Source organism: Excalfactoria chinensis, chromosome 1 (assembly GCF_039878825.1).
Source record: "Excalfactoria chinensis isolate bCotChi1 chromosome 1, bCotChi1.hap2, whole genome shotgun sequence".
NCBI classification, from domain to species: Eukaryota; Metazoa; Chordata; class Aves; order Galliformes; family Phasianidae; genus Excalfactoria; species Excalfactoria chinensis.
In genome coordinates, this window is record NC_092825.1 from 61918324 (window position 1) to 61935639 (window position 17316).

The 17316-nt window shown below is 39.5% G+C and overlaps 1 protein-coding gene across 3 annotated transcripts in view; it reads left to right on the forward strand.

Moving 5' to 3' along the window:
- The window catches only part of PDE3A (phosphodiesterase 3A), a 231962-nt gene that overhangs the window by 186794 nt on the left and 27852 nt on the right, over positions 1-17316 (forward strand). For all 3 annotated transcript variants that reach the window (XM_072361486.1, XM_072361485.1, XM_072361487.1), the window contains 3 exons: positions 10468-10728; positions 12978-13132; positions 15645-15760. In XM_072361486.1, coding sequence (XP_072217587.1) covers positions 10468-10728; positions 12978-13132; positions 15645-15760 — 532 coding nt within the window. The remainder of the gene's footprint in view (positions 1-10467; positions 10729-12977; positions 13133-15644; positions 15761-17316) is intronic.

Here is a 17316-nt window from a genome sequence, read left to right on the forward strand (position 1 = left end):
CAACAGGGAAATAGTTTTTTTTCAGTTGTGGCAACAAAAGCAAAATAAGCCTACAGTATAAGCTAACCTAGTGTGTCTTTACATAGATCCTTGCAGGCCAAGACTGAAGTAGGTTGGAAGCAGTCCTCAGGGCTTGCTGGTCTGTCAGCTTACATCTATGCTAAGCAAAGAAAATCATTTCAGCATCACAGAAGACATGTAGAGAATAGTGTCTTGTTTTACTTGTACATGAATTACTGTTTCTCTCTACTCTGTTCTTCATTGAAGTATCTGCTCATATATCACCTAGGAGAGGTGGGTGATTTTCACATATAGTGAGTGCTTGGTGTGCCACTAGCAGTTCCTGGCTTCAGACATTGAAGTAGCTTATAAATTAGAGAAATCGTAGCTCTGCAGTGCTGATGATGAAGGATTTGGAGGCTGGAAGTCCCTAAGGCTAAAATTGCTTTTCTTGAATGAGTCATAGTGTAAGAATTTGAAGCCGAGTCTTAAAGAAAAATGATTAATTCTTTTCACAGAGGAATTCATTAGTGAAATAAAGTCATGAGAAGGGGGAGGAGGCATCTGTAATATGAGATGGTTATTAAATGGTATTAGTGTGATCACTCTAAATTAGGAGAACAAAAGTAATGCAAGCTGCAAGGTCTCATAGAGAAGAAAATAAGAAAATAGTGGTAAAATTTGACCAATTTAATTGCAGTGAGACAATCACTTGATTTTTATAACATCAAGATTTGTCTTGTACAGCCTCCTTTGGCTAAAGTGAAAGCATATTCTAAACAAACAGTCACTAACTACCATTGGTGTTCTGATCGCATGGAGAGGTTCGTGAGATCTTCTGCCCCTGTTCCTTCAGCACATGCAAATTATGGCCTAGGGTATGCATCTGGCTCTTGCTGTGATTTTCAAATCCCTGCCATAGTTTCAGTAAGAGCAGTTTGAAGTTTAAGGACACTTTATTTGCTACTTCAGTGATGATTATATTCTAGATTCTAATTGTCTTACTCTGATTTTCAACACTTAGTGAACAGCTCTTTAAACATCAATTCACCTCTGGTTTTCATATACACATTTTATTCTCTCAGCAGCAATTCTTTCTCTTTTCTTCTTCATTTGGAAGCTCTGTTTATTTGCATTGTGGTAGAGTAATATTTAATAATGCTGTTCCTTTAAATCCCATTAAACAATTTGTGGTGAAGGACCGCGATGGGCGTAATTTTTTAGATGGGTTAGTGTTCGTGTGTTATTTCTACAACTTGCTGCTAGTTGCGATGTCACTTCCCAAGCTGTATCCTGAAAAAGGCTGACATATTTGGAAAGGGAGAAAATACAGGAGGATACAGTTCCTGTGGCTTTTTTCTAGTGTAGCTGACACTGTCAAGTTGGAAATGTGGGAGGATTAGTTAGTTTGCAGGAGGCAGAATGGTGATTATTGCTTTCAGTGGATCTTTTTTAAACTCATGCTGGGTAGTTGGCTGCTATGTTTCAGTTCACCATAGAACCAAAATACCTTCCTGCGCTAGGCATTCACAGTTGGGTTGTTGAAGCTGTAAACTCAAACGGGTGCAATCACCAGGTATTAATTGGTGGCACATCCTCTGCAATGTGTGCACCTAGCATGCTGCTCCTGCTGGGCCCCAGCTGTTATTGCTGTGTCTCAAGTTGAGACTCAAGACAGTTGTCACTGTTTTCTTTGCATGAATGCAAACTAACAGCTTCAAGCTACCAATTTGTGACCATCTGATGTACAAATTGAAGAACAATAATGTAAAACAATTGAGAACAGTCTCTGCAGTACAGAACTGTACTCCTCGGTCTGTGTTATTCAAAGCAGATTTGAGCCCCATTTAACATTCAGTTTTTTTCAGCTGACATGTCTTAAAGAAAAGTACTAATTTTTAAAATCCTGAGTTTAGCTGGAGTGTTTTCTACTTTATACATAATAAAACCTGATTGTCTCTGCGATTTGCTCTACATCATCAAATAGTTTTTCAGTCTGGGATAGTCATGATAGCTGAAGGTTTTTAAGGCAGCCAAATCACACAGAAAGTCTCTGGGAACTGGATGACTGAGTCTCCATGCCTCTGCTGGGAGCACCAAGCTCCAGTCTCAGTGTTTCCACGAGGTTTCTGAGCTGCAACCAGCAGTATTAGCCAGAAGTTTGCTCCGTGCTGTCACCTGCAACCAGGAGTTGCTCTCCTTGAATCCTTTTTGCATGATGTCATATGCAGAAAGTCAACAAAACTCCAGCTATCTTCATTTGAACTGGGGCTTCCCATGGAACTCAAGGCCTAGCTGTTTCCAGCTCATCCCATGACATTCTAGTGTCCTGCAGTGCCACCTCCACCATATCATCATCATAGTATTGTGTGAGTTGGAAGGGACCTTAGAGATCATCGAGTCCAACTCCCGGGATTCGAGCCCTCTGTGTAGCAGAGCGGCACTTCTACCCCCTGCTCCACAGGGGGGGATTCGAACCCGGGCCCCCTGGTGTTGCAAACGGGAATTCTACCGCTGTGCCACCGGAGGCACACTGGGTAAAACCTCCTGTCCCTTTTCCCTATGATTTCTAGGGGGAAATATAGCAGAAGGGAATATGGAAAACTGCATCAGTAGCAGTGGAGTTAATAAACTGGAGTTGTCTTCCATCAAATGTAAATAGTGAGGAATTCTTTGCTGGCATTAGATTACTCAAATGGGATTAGAGTACTCAAATCCATTTAGGTACAGACTTTCCTACTCTTAAGCCACAAATCTTAACCAAAACTTAACACCTCACTCCTTGAGATGATTTTCTGGGGGGACTTTGGTTGGTTGCCAACTACTGCAATGAGGTACTATAAGTAATTCTCTTTTTCTATCTATCTATCTATCTATCTATCTATCTATCTGTTGGGTTTTTTTGTTTGGTTGGTTGGTTGGTTTTGTTTTGTTTTGTTTTTAAGTTCTCCTGGGTATTCATAATCTCAAGTTGCCTATTCTGTAATATATGCAAGCTCTCCTGCTTATTGTTCCTTTAATGGTGATATCCCTGCTAAAGCTCTGAGCTAGACTTCCCTCTGAGCAGCTGTGGGCCATCAAGTGAGATGCTCACACAATCCTGAGCTCTGAAGAGAGGAGTAATCAGTGCAGTGATAACAATTACCATGACCTCATCCCTTAGCAAAAGGGTGGAATATTTTGTTCAGAGGAGGCCATGAGGATGATCAGAGGACTGGAGCACCTTCGAAGAAGGGCTGAGGGAGCTGAGCTTGTTCAGCCTGGTAAACAGAAGTCACAGAGGAGACCACACAGGCTTTCTGGTAATTAAAGGGAGCTTATAAACAGGAAGGAGACTGACTTTTTACATAGTCTGATAGTGACAGAACAATGGGTACAGTTTAAAACTAAAAGAGGGGAAACTTAGATTAGATATTACAAGGAAATTTTTCACGCAGAGAGCAATGAGGCGCTGGCACAGCTGCCCAGAGAAACTGTGGATGCCCCATCCCTGGAGGCATTCAAGGCCAGGTTGCATGGGGCCTTGGACAGGCTGATGCGGTGGGTGGCAGCCCTGCCCACAGCTGGGGGTGGGAGCTAGATGATTTTTCAAGCCCTTTCCAATCCGAGCCATTCTGTGGTTCTATGAATAACCAAGGTGTAAATCTGAGCTGCAGACTGACAGTGCGATTTTGGGTTGTGTTCCTTTACCACTTGCTATGTTGTGCACAGTGCACAACATGTGGGCAGTGTGTGGAGGTGTGCATGCATAAGGCACATTTTGGTTTCTGGCACACCACAGACTTCATGCAAGACCAGCTCTGGTTTTGGTTTTTCCCAGGGAAAGTGAAGGGCTGTACTGCACACACCATGCCTGCTGTGGATTAAATGGTGTCAGTTTACTAAGAATTCTTAGCTTGAATAAACACTCCAACAGCGTTCACATAAATGTCTGAACGTTTCTTCTCAAATGTTGAAATTATCCACCCCAGGCAAATACCTGATGTGGGCCAGTTCAGTCTGAGCTTTTTGGCTGACAAAGGTATCACAAACTCTAAGATCCTGTAATGGAAGTTTAGTCAGCTGTAGCCATGAGCTTTTTGAGCACTGTCACCTAAGGTAGGGGTGCAGGATTTAGGGATGGTGCTTGCCACCAAATGAGATTTGCTGTAAATGGTGAGATGCATTCCACAGTTCTTGTATGAAAACAAAGCATTTCCTCCCTAAACCATGTCTTTCTCTGAAAGATTCCAAATATTTGCAATGTTGCGATTAATCTGAATAGTTTAAATTTTAGAAACATTAAAAATGGAGTTGCTTTCACCCTGATTTTTCTGAAGGAAGTAGGGTTATATTGTAAGTGTCCAACCTTTTGGCTTGCCTGAGACGTATTGAGTGAAGAGAAGATGTCCTGAGTCATGTATATATAAAATATATAGTACAGTTAATGTATATTGAAAGAAAAAAAAAAAACACTTAAAAATTATTAAAATATAAAAAACTAGTGCAACAAGAACATAAAGCTAGCAGATTGAACAAATAATGCTTATGTGATAGTGCTTCTGATGACTTCAAGATTGCTGGATAGACAGGGAGAAGCATCAGAGATGATGGGACGTAGAATGGGACACTAATTAGTGGTTTTGTAGTAATAGATGACAGGCGGGTTCATGCAGAGAGACATTATAGGGGAGAAAACTAGAAACCTGCTTGCTGCAGTGCCCATGGCCCCCAGCCTGCCTACCTCCTGCTGGCTGTGCAGCTATAGGGCTGTTGTCAAGCAATGGTGTGTTGGCACTGCAAGTGCTGAAGGGGCCAAAATGACAACTCTTCAGTGAGAACCATTTTATTAGACCTTCTCTTTGCAGAACTACTCCTGATTTTGTGGTTACGTGCTTCTGGATGCTTTCAAGCATCAACAGCAAACCCAGTGGTTATGTTGGTGACTGGGAAAGGTTTTCTCTGATTGGTGTGCTGAGACAAAAGGAGGGTGCAATATTTAGTCCCACCAAAGAATATGGCAAAGTTTATCCACCTCCAGGGAGAAGTGGAACTGCTGTCCTTCATTAAGGTGGAGTAAAAGTCCTCAGAAATTTCCTACTTCTGAAGAGAAAACCCCAAATCTTGAATTTGGACAAGCTAAGAATAAAATAAAAATAGAAAGTGTGGGTAAGAGTCATTTCTGCAGCCTTAAGCACAGAAAAGTGGAATGTCACAGGACTGTCCACATGCTTTTCTTTTCTCCTTAGTCATCCACTGAAAGGTGGAGTAGTTAAGTTTGTGGCGCCTTTAAAATGATTCATTATTTCCATAGAAGCCAATTCATGTTTACTCCTCAAATCGCTCTGTGGACATTAAAATAATGGAGAATTATATTTGCTTTTAATTTTGTTTCCAGACAGCTTGGCTTGAGTGTTCATGATGTGACTTGGAAACTATATCGCATTGTGATTTACTGTTGCTTGTAATTGTGTGAAGATTGAAGATATGCTGGATGCTGCTCTTTCCCTTTTTCTCCTCCTGCCTCCCCCATTCTTTCACTTACAGAGTATTCTTGAGTGTAATGTGGTGAAAGGCCAGCACCTCTGCCTTCATGGCTTTTCTTTCTACAAGCCCCAGCAAATTAGTATTTTATTTTTTAAATGTGAGATCATGTGAATTGATTTCTAGTTTCTGATTGATAACTTTTTTTCTTTGTCCTTGTTTTTTATGATAATGTTACTATGTTTTGATTGTTTTGTATGGTCATGTTTGTGTAGCCTTGAGGTGGAGAGAGAGCAGTGTTATTTAGTTGATCTGAACCAGTCCAGTTTCATGGAAATCATGTGCAGAACTCCAACTGAGGGAAGGAGGAGGCAATAGGGCACTTATTATGGGGTATGAAATCTGCTTCATAGGTAGGGTCAACCGCTTCATAACCAGGATCATTTCATAAACTAAGTTTATTCACCAGATATTATGGATAAAATAATTTGTTATTCTTATTTTCCTAAATGTCTTCTTCATAAATCATTTTATATTTCTTAGTGGATAAGAAACTATTCTCAGATTTTTATGCATAATACAATTCAGTAGAAGAAAACAAATGGGATTCTGTAAAATGTAAAACAAACAAGCAAGCAAAGCCTACAGAAGGTTGAAAGTTTTTGTTGCAGCCATGTTACAGAATCCCAAATACAATATCCAGGTCTAAAAATTTGAAGTGATCGTTAGAGTTTAGCAGAACATTGTTTTCAGATTATATTTAAGTCTGTTCCTAGAAGATCAAAATGCCCTGCTCTGGGAAAAATTTGTCTGTGTGACAGTGGGATGTACTGCCTGTGATTTGGTCCTGCAGTTGCGGCAGTATGAGCATTTCTTCATATGTGAAAGTTTTCTTGCAAGTTCTCCGTAATCTCCCAGCCATGCAAACCCAGATGATTGCAGTGGGTGCTAGGAACTGTGCAGATCTCTCGCTACTGTACAATGCTTCCTACTATGATATCTGCCCATGTTTTGTTTTGTTTTCATTTGAATTTAGGGGAAGAAACCCTTGATTTTATATGTGAAAAGAAGACCCCAGAAAGTCAAGAAGTGGATTTGGTCCTGGTTAGGAATTGCAAGTGGTATCACAGCCTCAAACAACCACCTGATTGCCAATTTAAAAACAGGGAAAATAAAGGGAAAGAGAGAGTAGGGGGGGAGAAGAAGGTTTTGGTTTTATTTCATAGAGTCACTGAATTATAGAATAGCTTGGTTTGGAAGGAACCTTAAAGCCCCCTCAACCCCAAACCCACTGTTGTGGGCAGGGCTGCCCCCCAACAGCTCAGGCTGCCCTGGGCCACATCCAACCTGCCTCCAGGAATGAGGCACCCACAGCTTCTCTGGGGAGCTGTGCCAGGGACTCACTGCCCTCTGGGTAAAGAATTTCCTCCTAACATCTAATCTGAATCTCATCTTTTAATTTAAAACCATTCTCTGTTGTCTTATCAATGATATCTGCCTCCGGTCTACAGCCTTTGTAGTCTGTTGAGTTTCTTGTTCTCTTGCCCTAAAACACTTTGATTTTAGTCACCATGTGATATTTCCTAAATTGGCAATAGGAATAAGTCACAAATGAGCAGTAAGGTAGACTTCTTAAAAATCGTGGGAGGAAACTGCATTCACAATTGTTAGCATAGACATGTATATGAATATGGACCAGTGCAAAAGTAAAATTCCCCATAGCTTACCTGCTTTTTGCTCTCCTTTTGGTTTGATGTGTTTCTTGGTTGTGGTTTGTTTTTGTTTTTTATTATTATTATCAAGTTAGAGAGTTGTTTGTTTATGTTGATTGCAGACATGTTATTCATGCCTCTGTTCCCAAGTATCCTGCCTTTGGGTTTAGATGAGCAAAGTGGTTTGGGCAGAATCCAGATCAGTTCATGCAGAGGTTATGAAGAATGTAGAAAAGTGCATAACAAATCTAAGCGTGGATTTTGTACGCACTTTTACCCTAAGAAAAAGTGCATGTATATGTATTTGCTCATGTGTATGCATATATCCTATGACACCAATATAAAATTTTCAGCAATTTACTGTCTTGCCTAAAACATATCACCATGTGTATTTTGTAAAAAGAAAAAAAATCAACATTTCCCTATCCTTTAAGGAAACTCAGTTTATGTTCTCAGTAAGAGTTTAAAAATCACTTAACATAAACCATCTATTTACTGTTTTATAGTTCTTTTTTAACTATAGCGTAGTGTTTAAAATCCCATATGTTAATATGTTTTCATGCATTCAAATTCAAACTGCTTCAAGAAAATAATAGTTTAAATATCTGTAATTTTATCAAGTGAGAATATTTGATAATATAAAATTCATTCTGAAATTGAGCAAATCTTCAAACTGCTGAGAAGTATTTTCCTGTATCCAGGTTCAGTGCAATTAAATTACAGCCTGCAAACTGTATAGATACAGAATATGTTGCTCTTTGAAGCAGCTCACTACAGTAGAGTGATCTTTGAAATACTGCATGAAGTGTATTCTGTCACAGATAACTGTGCAGTGCCATATGTCACATTGCAGATAGTGGTAACTTCTAGTGTTTTGTGGTGATTCTGGCTGTGATGTGCCATTTATATCCATGTTATGTGGATATATGTCTCGTGATAGGTCCATACATGTGTGGAGCTGAGTCAGGGTTGTTCATCACCTGAGCAGGTTGGAAAGCCACATAGCCTTCATGTGAGGTACCAATCAAAAGTGTCTGATCTGCAGGTAGTACTTTTTGAGCCAAAAATACAAGAAGGTACTGTCACAGTGCTGTATGAAGAGCTCATAGGGTCACACATGAGGTGGTATTACCCGTACTGTATCGAGTGGTGTCAAGTGCAAACTTGCAAAGTGGAAATCACATACATTCCCCATTCTCCCCTGGTAGGGATGCAGGCTATGGAGATGTGGGCCTAACGTGACCCAAGTACAGGCTATGCTGGGCAGAGAGGTGCTGGTACAGTTGAGGGGCAGGATGAGACCCAGAGTGCTGCGTTCCTGTTTGAGGGACCAGCCTGTCATAAAACTCTGTGAAGTTCAGCCCTACAGTCAGGCAGGAACATGGTAGGCCACAGATTCACAGCCTCCATGCATGTCAGAGGCCGTATGGCAGAAATACGCTATTGAGAAGAGCTCTCCCTCACCCCGCTTGGTGCTAATCACTGAGAACAATGCTGGCTGCTTTGCAAAATATTAGTACTGCTGCACAAAATCTGGGCGCCTGCCTATGGCCTGCTGAGTCAGACTTGTTTACTTTGTTGAAGTATTAATTTCTGTCTCTAATCGGCAGGCAACAACTCCAGGCTCCAGGCTTAATAGAATTTCCAACTGTAGATTATGCAGTTTTGCCGAAAGTATGAGACTTCTATCGTGCTCTGAATTAGATATTCTCCCTCACTCCCCTTTGGTCTGTTTTCCATGGCAGAGGCAAAGATAGATAATTAATTCCTCCTATCCAAAGCCTTGTCTTTTAATTTAAGAATTTTCTTTAGCATTGGCCAGAATCATCACTGTGGAACACTGAGAGGTTAAGCAATGAAGACAACCACTAAATTAACTTGAGCAATTAATTTTTTTTTTTTTAATTAAGATGAAATAACATGCAGTGTATCAAATGCTTTCTTTGTCGTGATACCAGATGAAATAAACCACAAGTATTGGGAAAAGAGGCTGATCTTCTAGTTGCATGACAGTGTGATGAGCATGGAGTGCCATCTTCTGATCCTGTGGCTTGGCTTTGCTTGAGCAAGTAGTAGGGTGTGAGGAGAGGAGCAGTGGAGTAAAACAGCTATTGCTGGGACCTGATAGCCTCACTATGCAAATGGGAAAGCAGAAAGGAGATGCTGAGCTCTGCTTAGCTAAAATAGCACTTTCTTCAGGTACGTGTAAGGCCCTTTGTGAGCAAGAAGCTGCGTCAAGTTCTGTTTTGCTGTCTTTTGGTATATTTTGAAGTATAAATGATGTCAGTGGTGAGTCATTCCTGGCCCTCCTGCTAAGCAGTCTGCCCAGTTCTCCATGCTACATACCTGACACTCCAGGAAACCCATATGCTCTTTTCACAGATATTACTTCCTCATTTGGAATTCAGATTTCATTAAAATATACACACAAATAAATAAATAATAAGATTGAGTTTATATTTCAGTAGATGTTCAGTCTTGGGAGTGTCTTGAATCAGTGACTCCACTTAGAGTTTATGACAACTGATAGAACACCACCTATTGTGGCTGAAATGTCACTTCTGTATTCAAAGTTCAGCACTGACAGATGTGCCTGCTGCTTCTACACACATCCAGTCTCTCTCTCAGCACACTTCAAAGATCTTCAGTCTTTTGCAATTGTATCGTATAGTTGTCATTTCACAGATATGACACATTTTGTGCTTTTTTTTTTCTCTATTTTGCTTTTGTTTTAACTGCAGTATTGCTTAAAGTTGAAAGTTGTTACCACTGCACCAGAATGCTGTATTTTAACATCATGGCAATATTTTAAAAATCTCAATATATACCTGGGATTCATTCCATTCATCTAAGCATAAGTACTGAACAAAAATTAGTTGTCCCAGATCCCTCTGTGGACAGAAGAAAGGCATCATGCAAGAGGGACTCTTCCCATCCTAAGTTATGCAATGAAATTTATTTGACCAAATAACCCCTAAGCCATTGAATGTGTCTCTTTAGGGAAGCCTGAGCAATTCATTCAAATGGATTAAGTCAACTTCAGATGCCAAAAGCCAAGAAATTAGATATAACGAGTTTCTGGACTCTTTGCATACTCTGATGCATGATGCTCAATCTACTCAGCATGATTCTCCTTATTTAAATAATTATTTCATGTTATTATTTTTCCATTCTGTTGATAACTGCTTTAATAGACGTTGCTGAGAAAGTTCACCATTGCCTCAGATACTGCTCCAAGAGGTTGCAAACTTCTGCTCTCTTACCTTTACTTCTTATTTCTTGTCTTCTTCAGTCCTCTGGTACCAGTATCACAGTGGATATTGCAGTCATGGGAGAAGCACATGGGCTCATTACAGACCTTCTGGCAGATCCTTCACTGCCTCCCAACGTATGTACTTCGCTGAGAACAGTGAGCAACCTGCTTAATACACAGTTAACCTTCCAGGCCATCCACAAGCCAAGGGTGAACCCTTTGGTCTCCTTCAGTGAGAATTACACATGCTCTGACTCAGAGGAATGTCCAGAGAAAGGAGAAAAACTGGCTATTCCCAAGGTGAGTACTGGACAGTAACTCCATCTGTCATCTTATGACTTGGCTCTCCCCTAAGGAACAGCATTATGCTAGTGGGAAATCTCACTGAGCTTTTTCCTTGTTTGATTCAGATTGCCATTTTATGTATTAATCATAGTTTTTTATAAAAAGAAAATTAAATAGACTGCTTATTTCACAGTAAAACAATCCCTGCATATTCTACAACACGTGGCCAGCTAAACCTTTGTTCAGGCATCTTTAGAAGATGATTTTTGACACAAAAATTTCACGTAGATTCACATGTTTCCATGATGGATCTTAAGAGAGAAGAAATGATCAGGAGTAGGGCAAGCAAAAGCCTTCCAACAACCAGACTCACAAGTCTGACTCATTAGTTCTCACAAGGAGTTTACCCTCCCACTACAAAGATTTTTGACACTGCATGTGGGGCGACCAGAAAAATATATTACTGCCTTGACAGATGGCTTTATGAATGCTTGGGAGTTCAACAGGGATGTAATCACTGTTAACTGTCGATGTTTAGGAAGTTAGCAGCTAGAAAAAACAGATCAGCTTTGAAGTACTATGAATTGTATGCTCAGTGCTGATTAACTGTCCTGCAAAGACTGCATTTCACTTTCAAAGCCAAACCAAAATACTTTTGCCGTGCAATCTCACTTGTAAAATTAAATATAGTCAGAGTATATTGCCTAGTGAATGCTTTTAACTTTTAACAGCTGAAATGACACAGCCAGCATTCATTCTAGAATTTTCTGGCATCTGAACTGCAACACTTTTGATTCTTTTTAATTTATTTTAGTATTATGATAATTATTACCCTGCTTGCCAGTGTAACAGCTGCATATATGGAATGGGTGTTTGCAGGTCTTGAAGCACGTGTTCTAGTTGAGTTTAGTGCATGTCTGTGCAGTGACTGTACTCTAGACTCTTAGAGGAAAGATTACGTGGAAGAACACTGCCATCACATGAGCAGACACAGTGAACAGATGTCCGTTTGTAGTTGCATAGTACCTAGTGTGGAGCAGAGAAATGAAGGATGAAGAAATAAGTTAATGTTACAGAGGAGTAATTTGACTGAAGAAATCACTGACCTGAATGAATCATGGTTCATAAAACTAATAGTTTGCAGTCATTTATTTATGTGTCTAAATATAGATTTAGAGTCTTTACCTTAAGCATCTGACACAGAGTATTTGGGGTAAGAAGTTAACATGCTTAACATATTTGTGTGTGTGCTTGAGCTTCAGACCTAAGAATATCTTCCATCTTAACTTTCTCAACCCTCTGGCAAAGTCAAAGTTCTTCATCACAGCAACATGTTTATTTTAGTTCTTAACTATAAAAACTACAGTATAACTATAAGAGAAACATCTTACAATAGATAGTGGTAGTACCCACTGCAGAGGGTCTCTGTTGTCATCTCTTATTATCAGTGACCATGAATCATGTCATATTAGAGAGGAGTCAGGTGAAAGACAAATGCAGGGTGGTCAAGAAAAATCTTATGTAAAGGATGATGCTCTCATGAAGCTTTTCAGAAGCATTTTCCAGTTGAGTGTTTTAGATCTCCATAATTGCAGACTCTACAACTCCTCTGGGAACAATTTCCAGTATTTGATCACCCACACTGTATTTATTTATTTGTTTGTTTCTTTGTCTGTTTTACATTTGAATGAAATTTTGTGTATTTCCATTTGTGCCCACTGTCTCTTGTCACTGGGTGCCACTTCAAAGAGCTGATCCATCATCCTCCCTCTTCTTGCATTCATGTATTTATTCACATTGATAGGATCTCCCTTTGAGACTTCTCCAGACTGAACAATCATGGCTCTCTCAGCCTGTTGTTTTATGGCAAGTTCCCCAATCCCTCACTCATTTTTATAGACCTGATGACTTGTTTAAGTGCCTTTGGCCTTATTGTATAAGATTAACATTTCCAAAGAACACCATTGATGTTGTCTGTCTCCACTGAACTCCCAAGTGCTGAACACTTATGGCTGTGGGGCTGTGAATGTATAGCTTCCCTTAAACTTGAATAGGGAGGAAATCCTATACCCTCCAAGCACCGAGAGAGACAGACCTTGCTGAGTTCAGTAGAAGACAGGCACCATATTATATGTACAAATTCAGAACAAAAGTGCTTTACCAGGTACTGCCAGGTAGAATTAAATGCCATAAAATGTTTTTCTTCTGCATGTTTAAAGTTTTCAGAAGCCTGTATATACTCTAAGCAACTGATTTTTCTCTAGCGCTTACGGAGAAGTTTACCTCCAGGACTGCTGAGACGAGTGTCCTCCACTTGGACCACAACAACATCAGCCACAGGTTTACCCACACTGGAGCCAGCCCCAGTGAGAAGAGATCGCAGTGCCAGCATCAAACCTCACGAATCGTCTTCATCCAGGTTACATACTACTTCATCTCTCTTTTATGCCCATCTTTGATGACATTTCTTTGGTTCAGTGTGATGATGTCCATCATTTAAAAGTTATAACTCCAAACTGTGTTAGAACAGCTTCTACATATCGCAGTAAGTCAGGTTACCAAGGAAGCGTCATTCCCAATTTTAGTCAGGTCACGCTGTAACTATTACTATTACCAGGAAGCAAAATGAAAAACGACTACAAAAAACAAACTGTTTATTCTTGCAAAGCAGAGGTTTCATAAAAATTGAGTGTTTCTTCTGCATTTCAAAATTTGTTGGCAGTAACAGAGAAGACAGGACCTGAGAAGGCCCAACATCCACAGATGGATAGTTTGGTTGAATATAGCCCCAGAGCACTGCTTTTATCAGCCTTTCTATCATACAGGGAGCCTAGGTACTCAAGGCAGCTTGCAGAGTACACTGAATGTCTGGTGCAACAAAAATACATGGTTAGCCAAACTTCCCTTTATAAGGAGTCCCATGTATCTCAGTAAAAGTAAATACAAAGAAGCTGTAATCAAATGGAAATATTATTCCAGTCATCAGTCTGTGGTTTGCAGGGTGCATTTGATTTATACTGTTGATCCCAAATTCTCACACACTATTTAAGCATCCTAAGATGGGAATAAGAGGGAGAAGGACAGCAATTAAATATTATTGTTGGTCCTTTTCTACAGTTGTTATATAACTGTGCTTGATGAGCCAACTGAGCAGGATATCAATTCTTCCTGCATTTAATGTCGCCAATTGTGTAATTATAGCTCCGTCAAGCCTCCTAGCCTACTGTTTGCAGTTCTTCTTTTACAGTAGGAGAAAGAATGTGTATTCCAGAAGGGGGAAAAATGAAGGCCATAAGTAAGTCTAGCTTTAAAAATGTTGGCAGAGCAGTACAGATTTACTTTCAAGGAAAACAATTTTGAACTGAAGGGGAAAAAGAAAATCCTGATTATCTGCCACTTCCCCTTTACCAAAAGCAAGCATGCCAAAGATCATAAAAAAGGGATTGTTTCATGAATTGGAGAAGAGAAGGAGTGACAGTGCAGTTGGTCTGTGGTTGTTTCTGCAATAAGAAACTCTTCAACTTGTTCCCTATGCACTAGATTTCCATAGTCACAGATTTGCAAAAATCCCCCTTAAATATCTGTTTAAGATTAGGAGTCATATTCCTAGATCCCTTTGTCACAAAAACAGTGAATTCATAGTCCTCTTTTAGCTTTAAATGATTTGGGGAAAAACATCTTCCCTATTCCTGCTCTCAGTCATATTGCTATCCAGTGAATCTTCCTTAAGAAGTCAAATAATAAGAGTTGTGATGGTTTACTTCTTTGCCTTTTTTTGTTTTTCTTTATGGTGGACCAGTGTTTTACATTCTTTCTGCCAACTGACAACCCTCCACCACTCCATAACAAAGCAAATAAATAAATAAATGAGCTTGTTTCTTTCTTTCTGCATCATTACATATTGCAGAAATTTGAACCAATTAAGACAACTGGCAAATGTTATTGACAAGGCAGCGCTTGCTTGTCCATCGAAGTAAAGTGTTATTGGAATTAAGACACATTTATGCTTCTTTTTTTTCTTTTCCACAAGTTTGGCTGAGACTAAGCTGCTTTAAAAGCCAGTCTTCTGCCTTGTATGTCTTTTCATCACTTGGTGTGGGAAGAATGTGAACATGAGGCTTTGAGAATTGTGAAGACTGAGAGACCTAGTGGATCTGTTCAGAGAAGTCTTTGTCTTAGTAATAAAAGCCAGTGCTGCATCACTGCAAGAAGCTGACTTTTGATGAATGCCCTTCAGGAAAAAAAGTGTCCCCTTTCTTGTGTAGGTGACAAACGTTGTTGCTTTACCACACCCTGCAAAATACACATCTTTTTACTTGGATCAGTAATCAGTGTTCTCTGGATCTGTCAGTAGGATTTACTTCTGAGATGCAGCACTAGTTACCCAGAGCACAAAGTGCTCCACCCAGAGAAGAGGCACACCAACAGCAGCAGTGAGGCAGTGCTCTGCTAAGCCTCTTCTGGTCTCCTGAAGTCTGTTCTATTGCCCAAAGTGTTAATGGGTATCTGTCTTCACAATTACAGCAGAGATATCAAGGAGACTGATATTTCATTTACACTGAGAATTTCTGACACTTCTGTTTGTTGTAAAGTGACGCTAAAAGACCATATGAATTTAATATATTTCAGGCCAATTTTGAAGCCTCTTTTTAACTGTCAGAACAATATACTAAAGACATCTTTGTGTGAGTAAAGTGAATGGGAATGAGCACTGAAGTATGTCCAGGAGTACCTTCGTTGAAGATATGTTTGCTAAATACAGTATTTGTCACAAATAGTAATCCAGCTAGCAGACAGGTGTTGTTTTCCTCATCAGAGATTTTGTGCCATCTCAGTACCAAAAAGTTCTTGCTCTGTCTTCTGTTATCTTCAGATTTTCCTCGTAGGTTATACTGTGTTGAAAAAGGCTTGTTTGCTCTCTCACTTCACAGCACTGATTCTTGGAACAGCTCCCTTCTGATGACAATCACAAAGAGCAGGTCCTTCTCTACGTCTTATGCCATGTCTCCTACCAACCACCTGAATGCCAAAAGGCAGGGCCGCCAAGGTGAGTGGTTACCCATGGTCTTGTTGAACTCAATCAACTTCTTCCTGAGAACTCAGTGACTAGAACATGCAGCTGCTTTTATTCTCTGCCCAATCTGTATATTTTGTTATTTTTCCATCAATATGAATATATTCATTTACTTTATTTTAAAAAAGCAGTGGCTTAAGAAACTAAAACTCACAATGATGCCATTGTAAATGTTTTGACTTTATAATTTATAGAGGCTAGTCATGACATGATAAAGCAACTGCTATACTGAAGTGTGTTTTGATCGATGAAATTCACTTGACTACAGTGGGGCTGAGAAGAGTGTGTTTTCTGTAACATTTGTTCAATTAAATGTTTCTGTAAATTGCCTGACTGAGATTTTCTGAAACAAGATCTGCATAATGCCATTTGGAGTTACAGGCAGCAGCTGACCCTTCTTACTGCAGCCATATCCAAGACAAAAAAGATTTCTCTCTCAGAGGTCTGTCTATGTTCTTTGTCGAGAAAGTCCTTGTAGCTCTTACTGATGTTTAGAGAAGAAGAATATGTTGTTTTTATTGTTGTTCTTTACTTGGCACATGGGACCTTTAAAGAAATGATTTTTGTAACAACTGAGACTGATTTAGCATAGACGACTTCTTAACTGATCATGGAATGTGCAGTTTAACAGATAGGAAGCAGTCTTAATCCACAGTAGTGTGGTCCTCTTCCCTGTACAAATGGGAGATAACATTTACCCATATTTTAAATTACAGTTGATCACAATGCTTTTTTTTTTTTTTTTTTTTTTTTTTTTTAATCTCCCCATGTTTGTTTGTTTGTTTGTTTTCCCAAACATGGAGTAATGTTAAGATAATGTTGTTTAGAGGTACTGTCCAGCCAGACACCAGGTGGATATTGATAGATGCCTGAGGCTCGGCATTAAAAAAGTCAAGGAATCCAAACTTAGAGTTTGAATATATAGCTGTGCAATTATTCTGCATATCTAGCTCTGTCACATCACATCTCTTTTTCAAACTGGGAAGTCTATTTAATCTCCTTTTGTACAGAAGACTTGTTACACCATAATGAAGATTCACTAACAGAATATTGTCTTACAAGAATAGCAAACCAGCAAATTAGAAACATTTAAATATAATGGAGATGTAGCACCAAGGGTCCAGGGGTTTACTGTGGAACGTAACAAATCCAATTTAGACTTAAGATTTTCAGAGATGAGCACATTAACTTGAAAATGCATAGTTAATATTTTGTACTGAGAAAACAAGACCTAGCACTCCTATCATTCACTTTTACATTCATGCGTTCTGCTTCCAGAAAGCATTAGTAGTAATCTGATTGCCCAAAGACATGAGCTCCCTACTGGTAAAGGAGAGCTCTGTTCCATCACAAGCAATTTTTGACGCTCAAGATCGATACTTTGATGCTTTAAACTGTTTAAAATGATGGATTTTTAATTATGATTTGCTTTTGTGTTCTGAATAACGAATTGTTTCAATTTGCAGTAATTATTACCAATTAGTCTTTTGTATATTGGCTCCATTGGCAATGCGTAACAATTCTTGCTC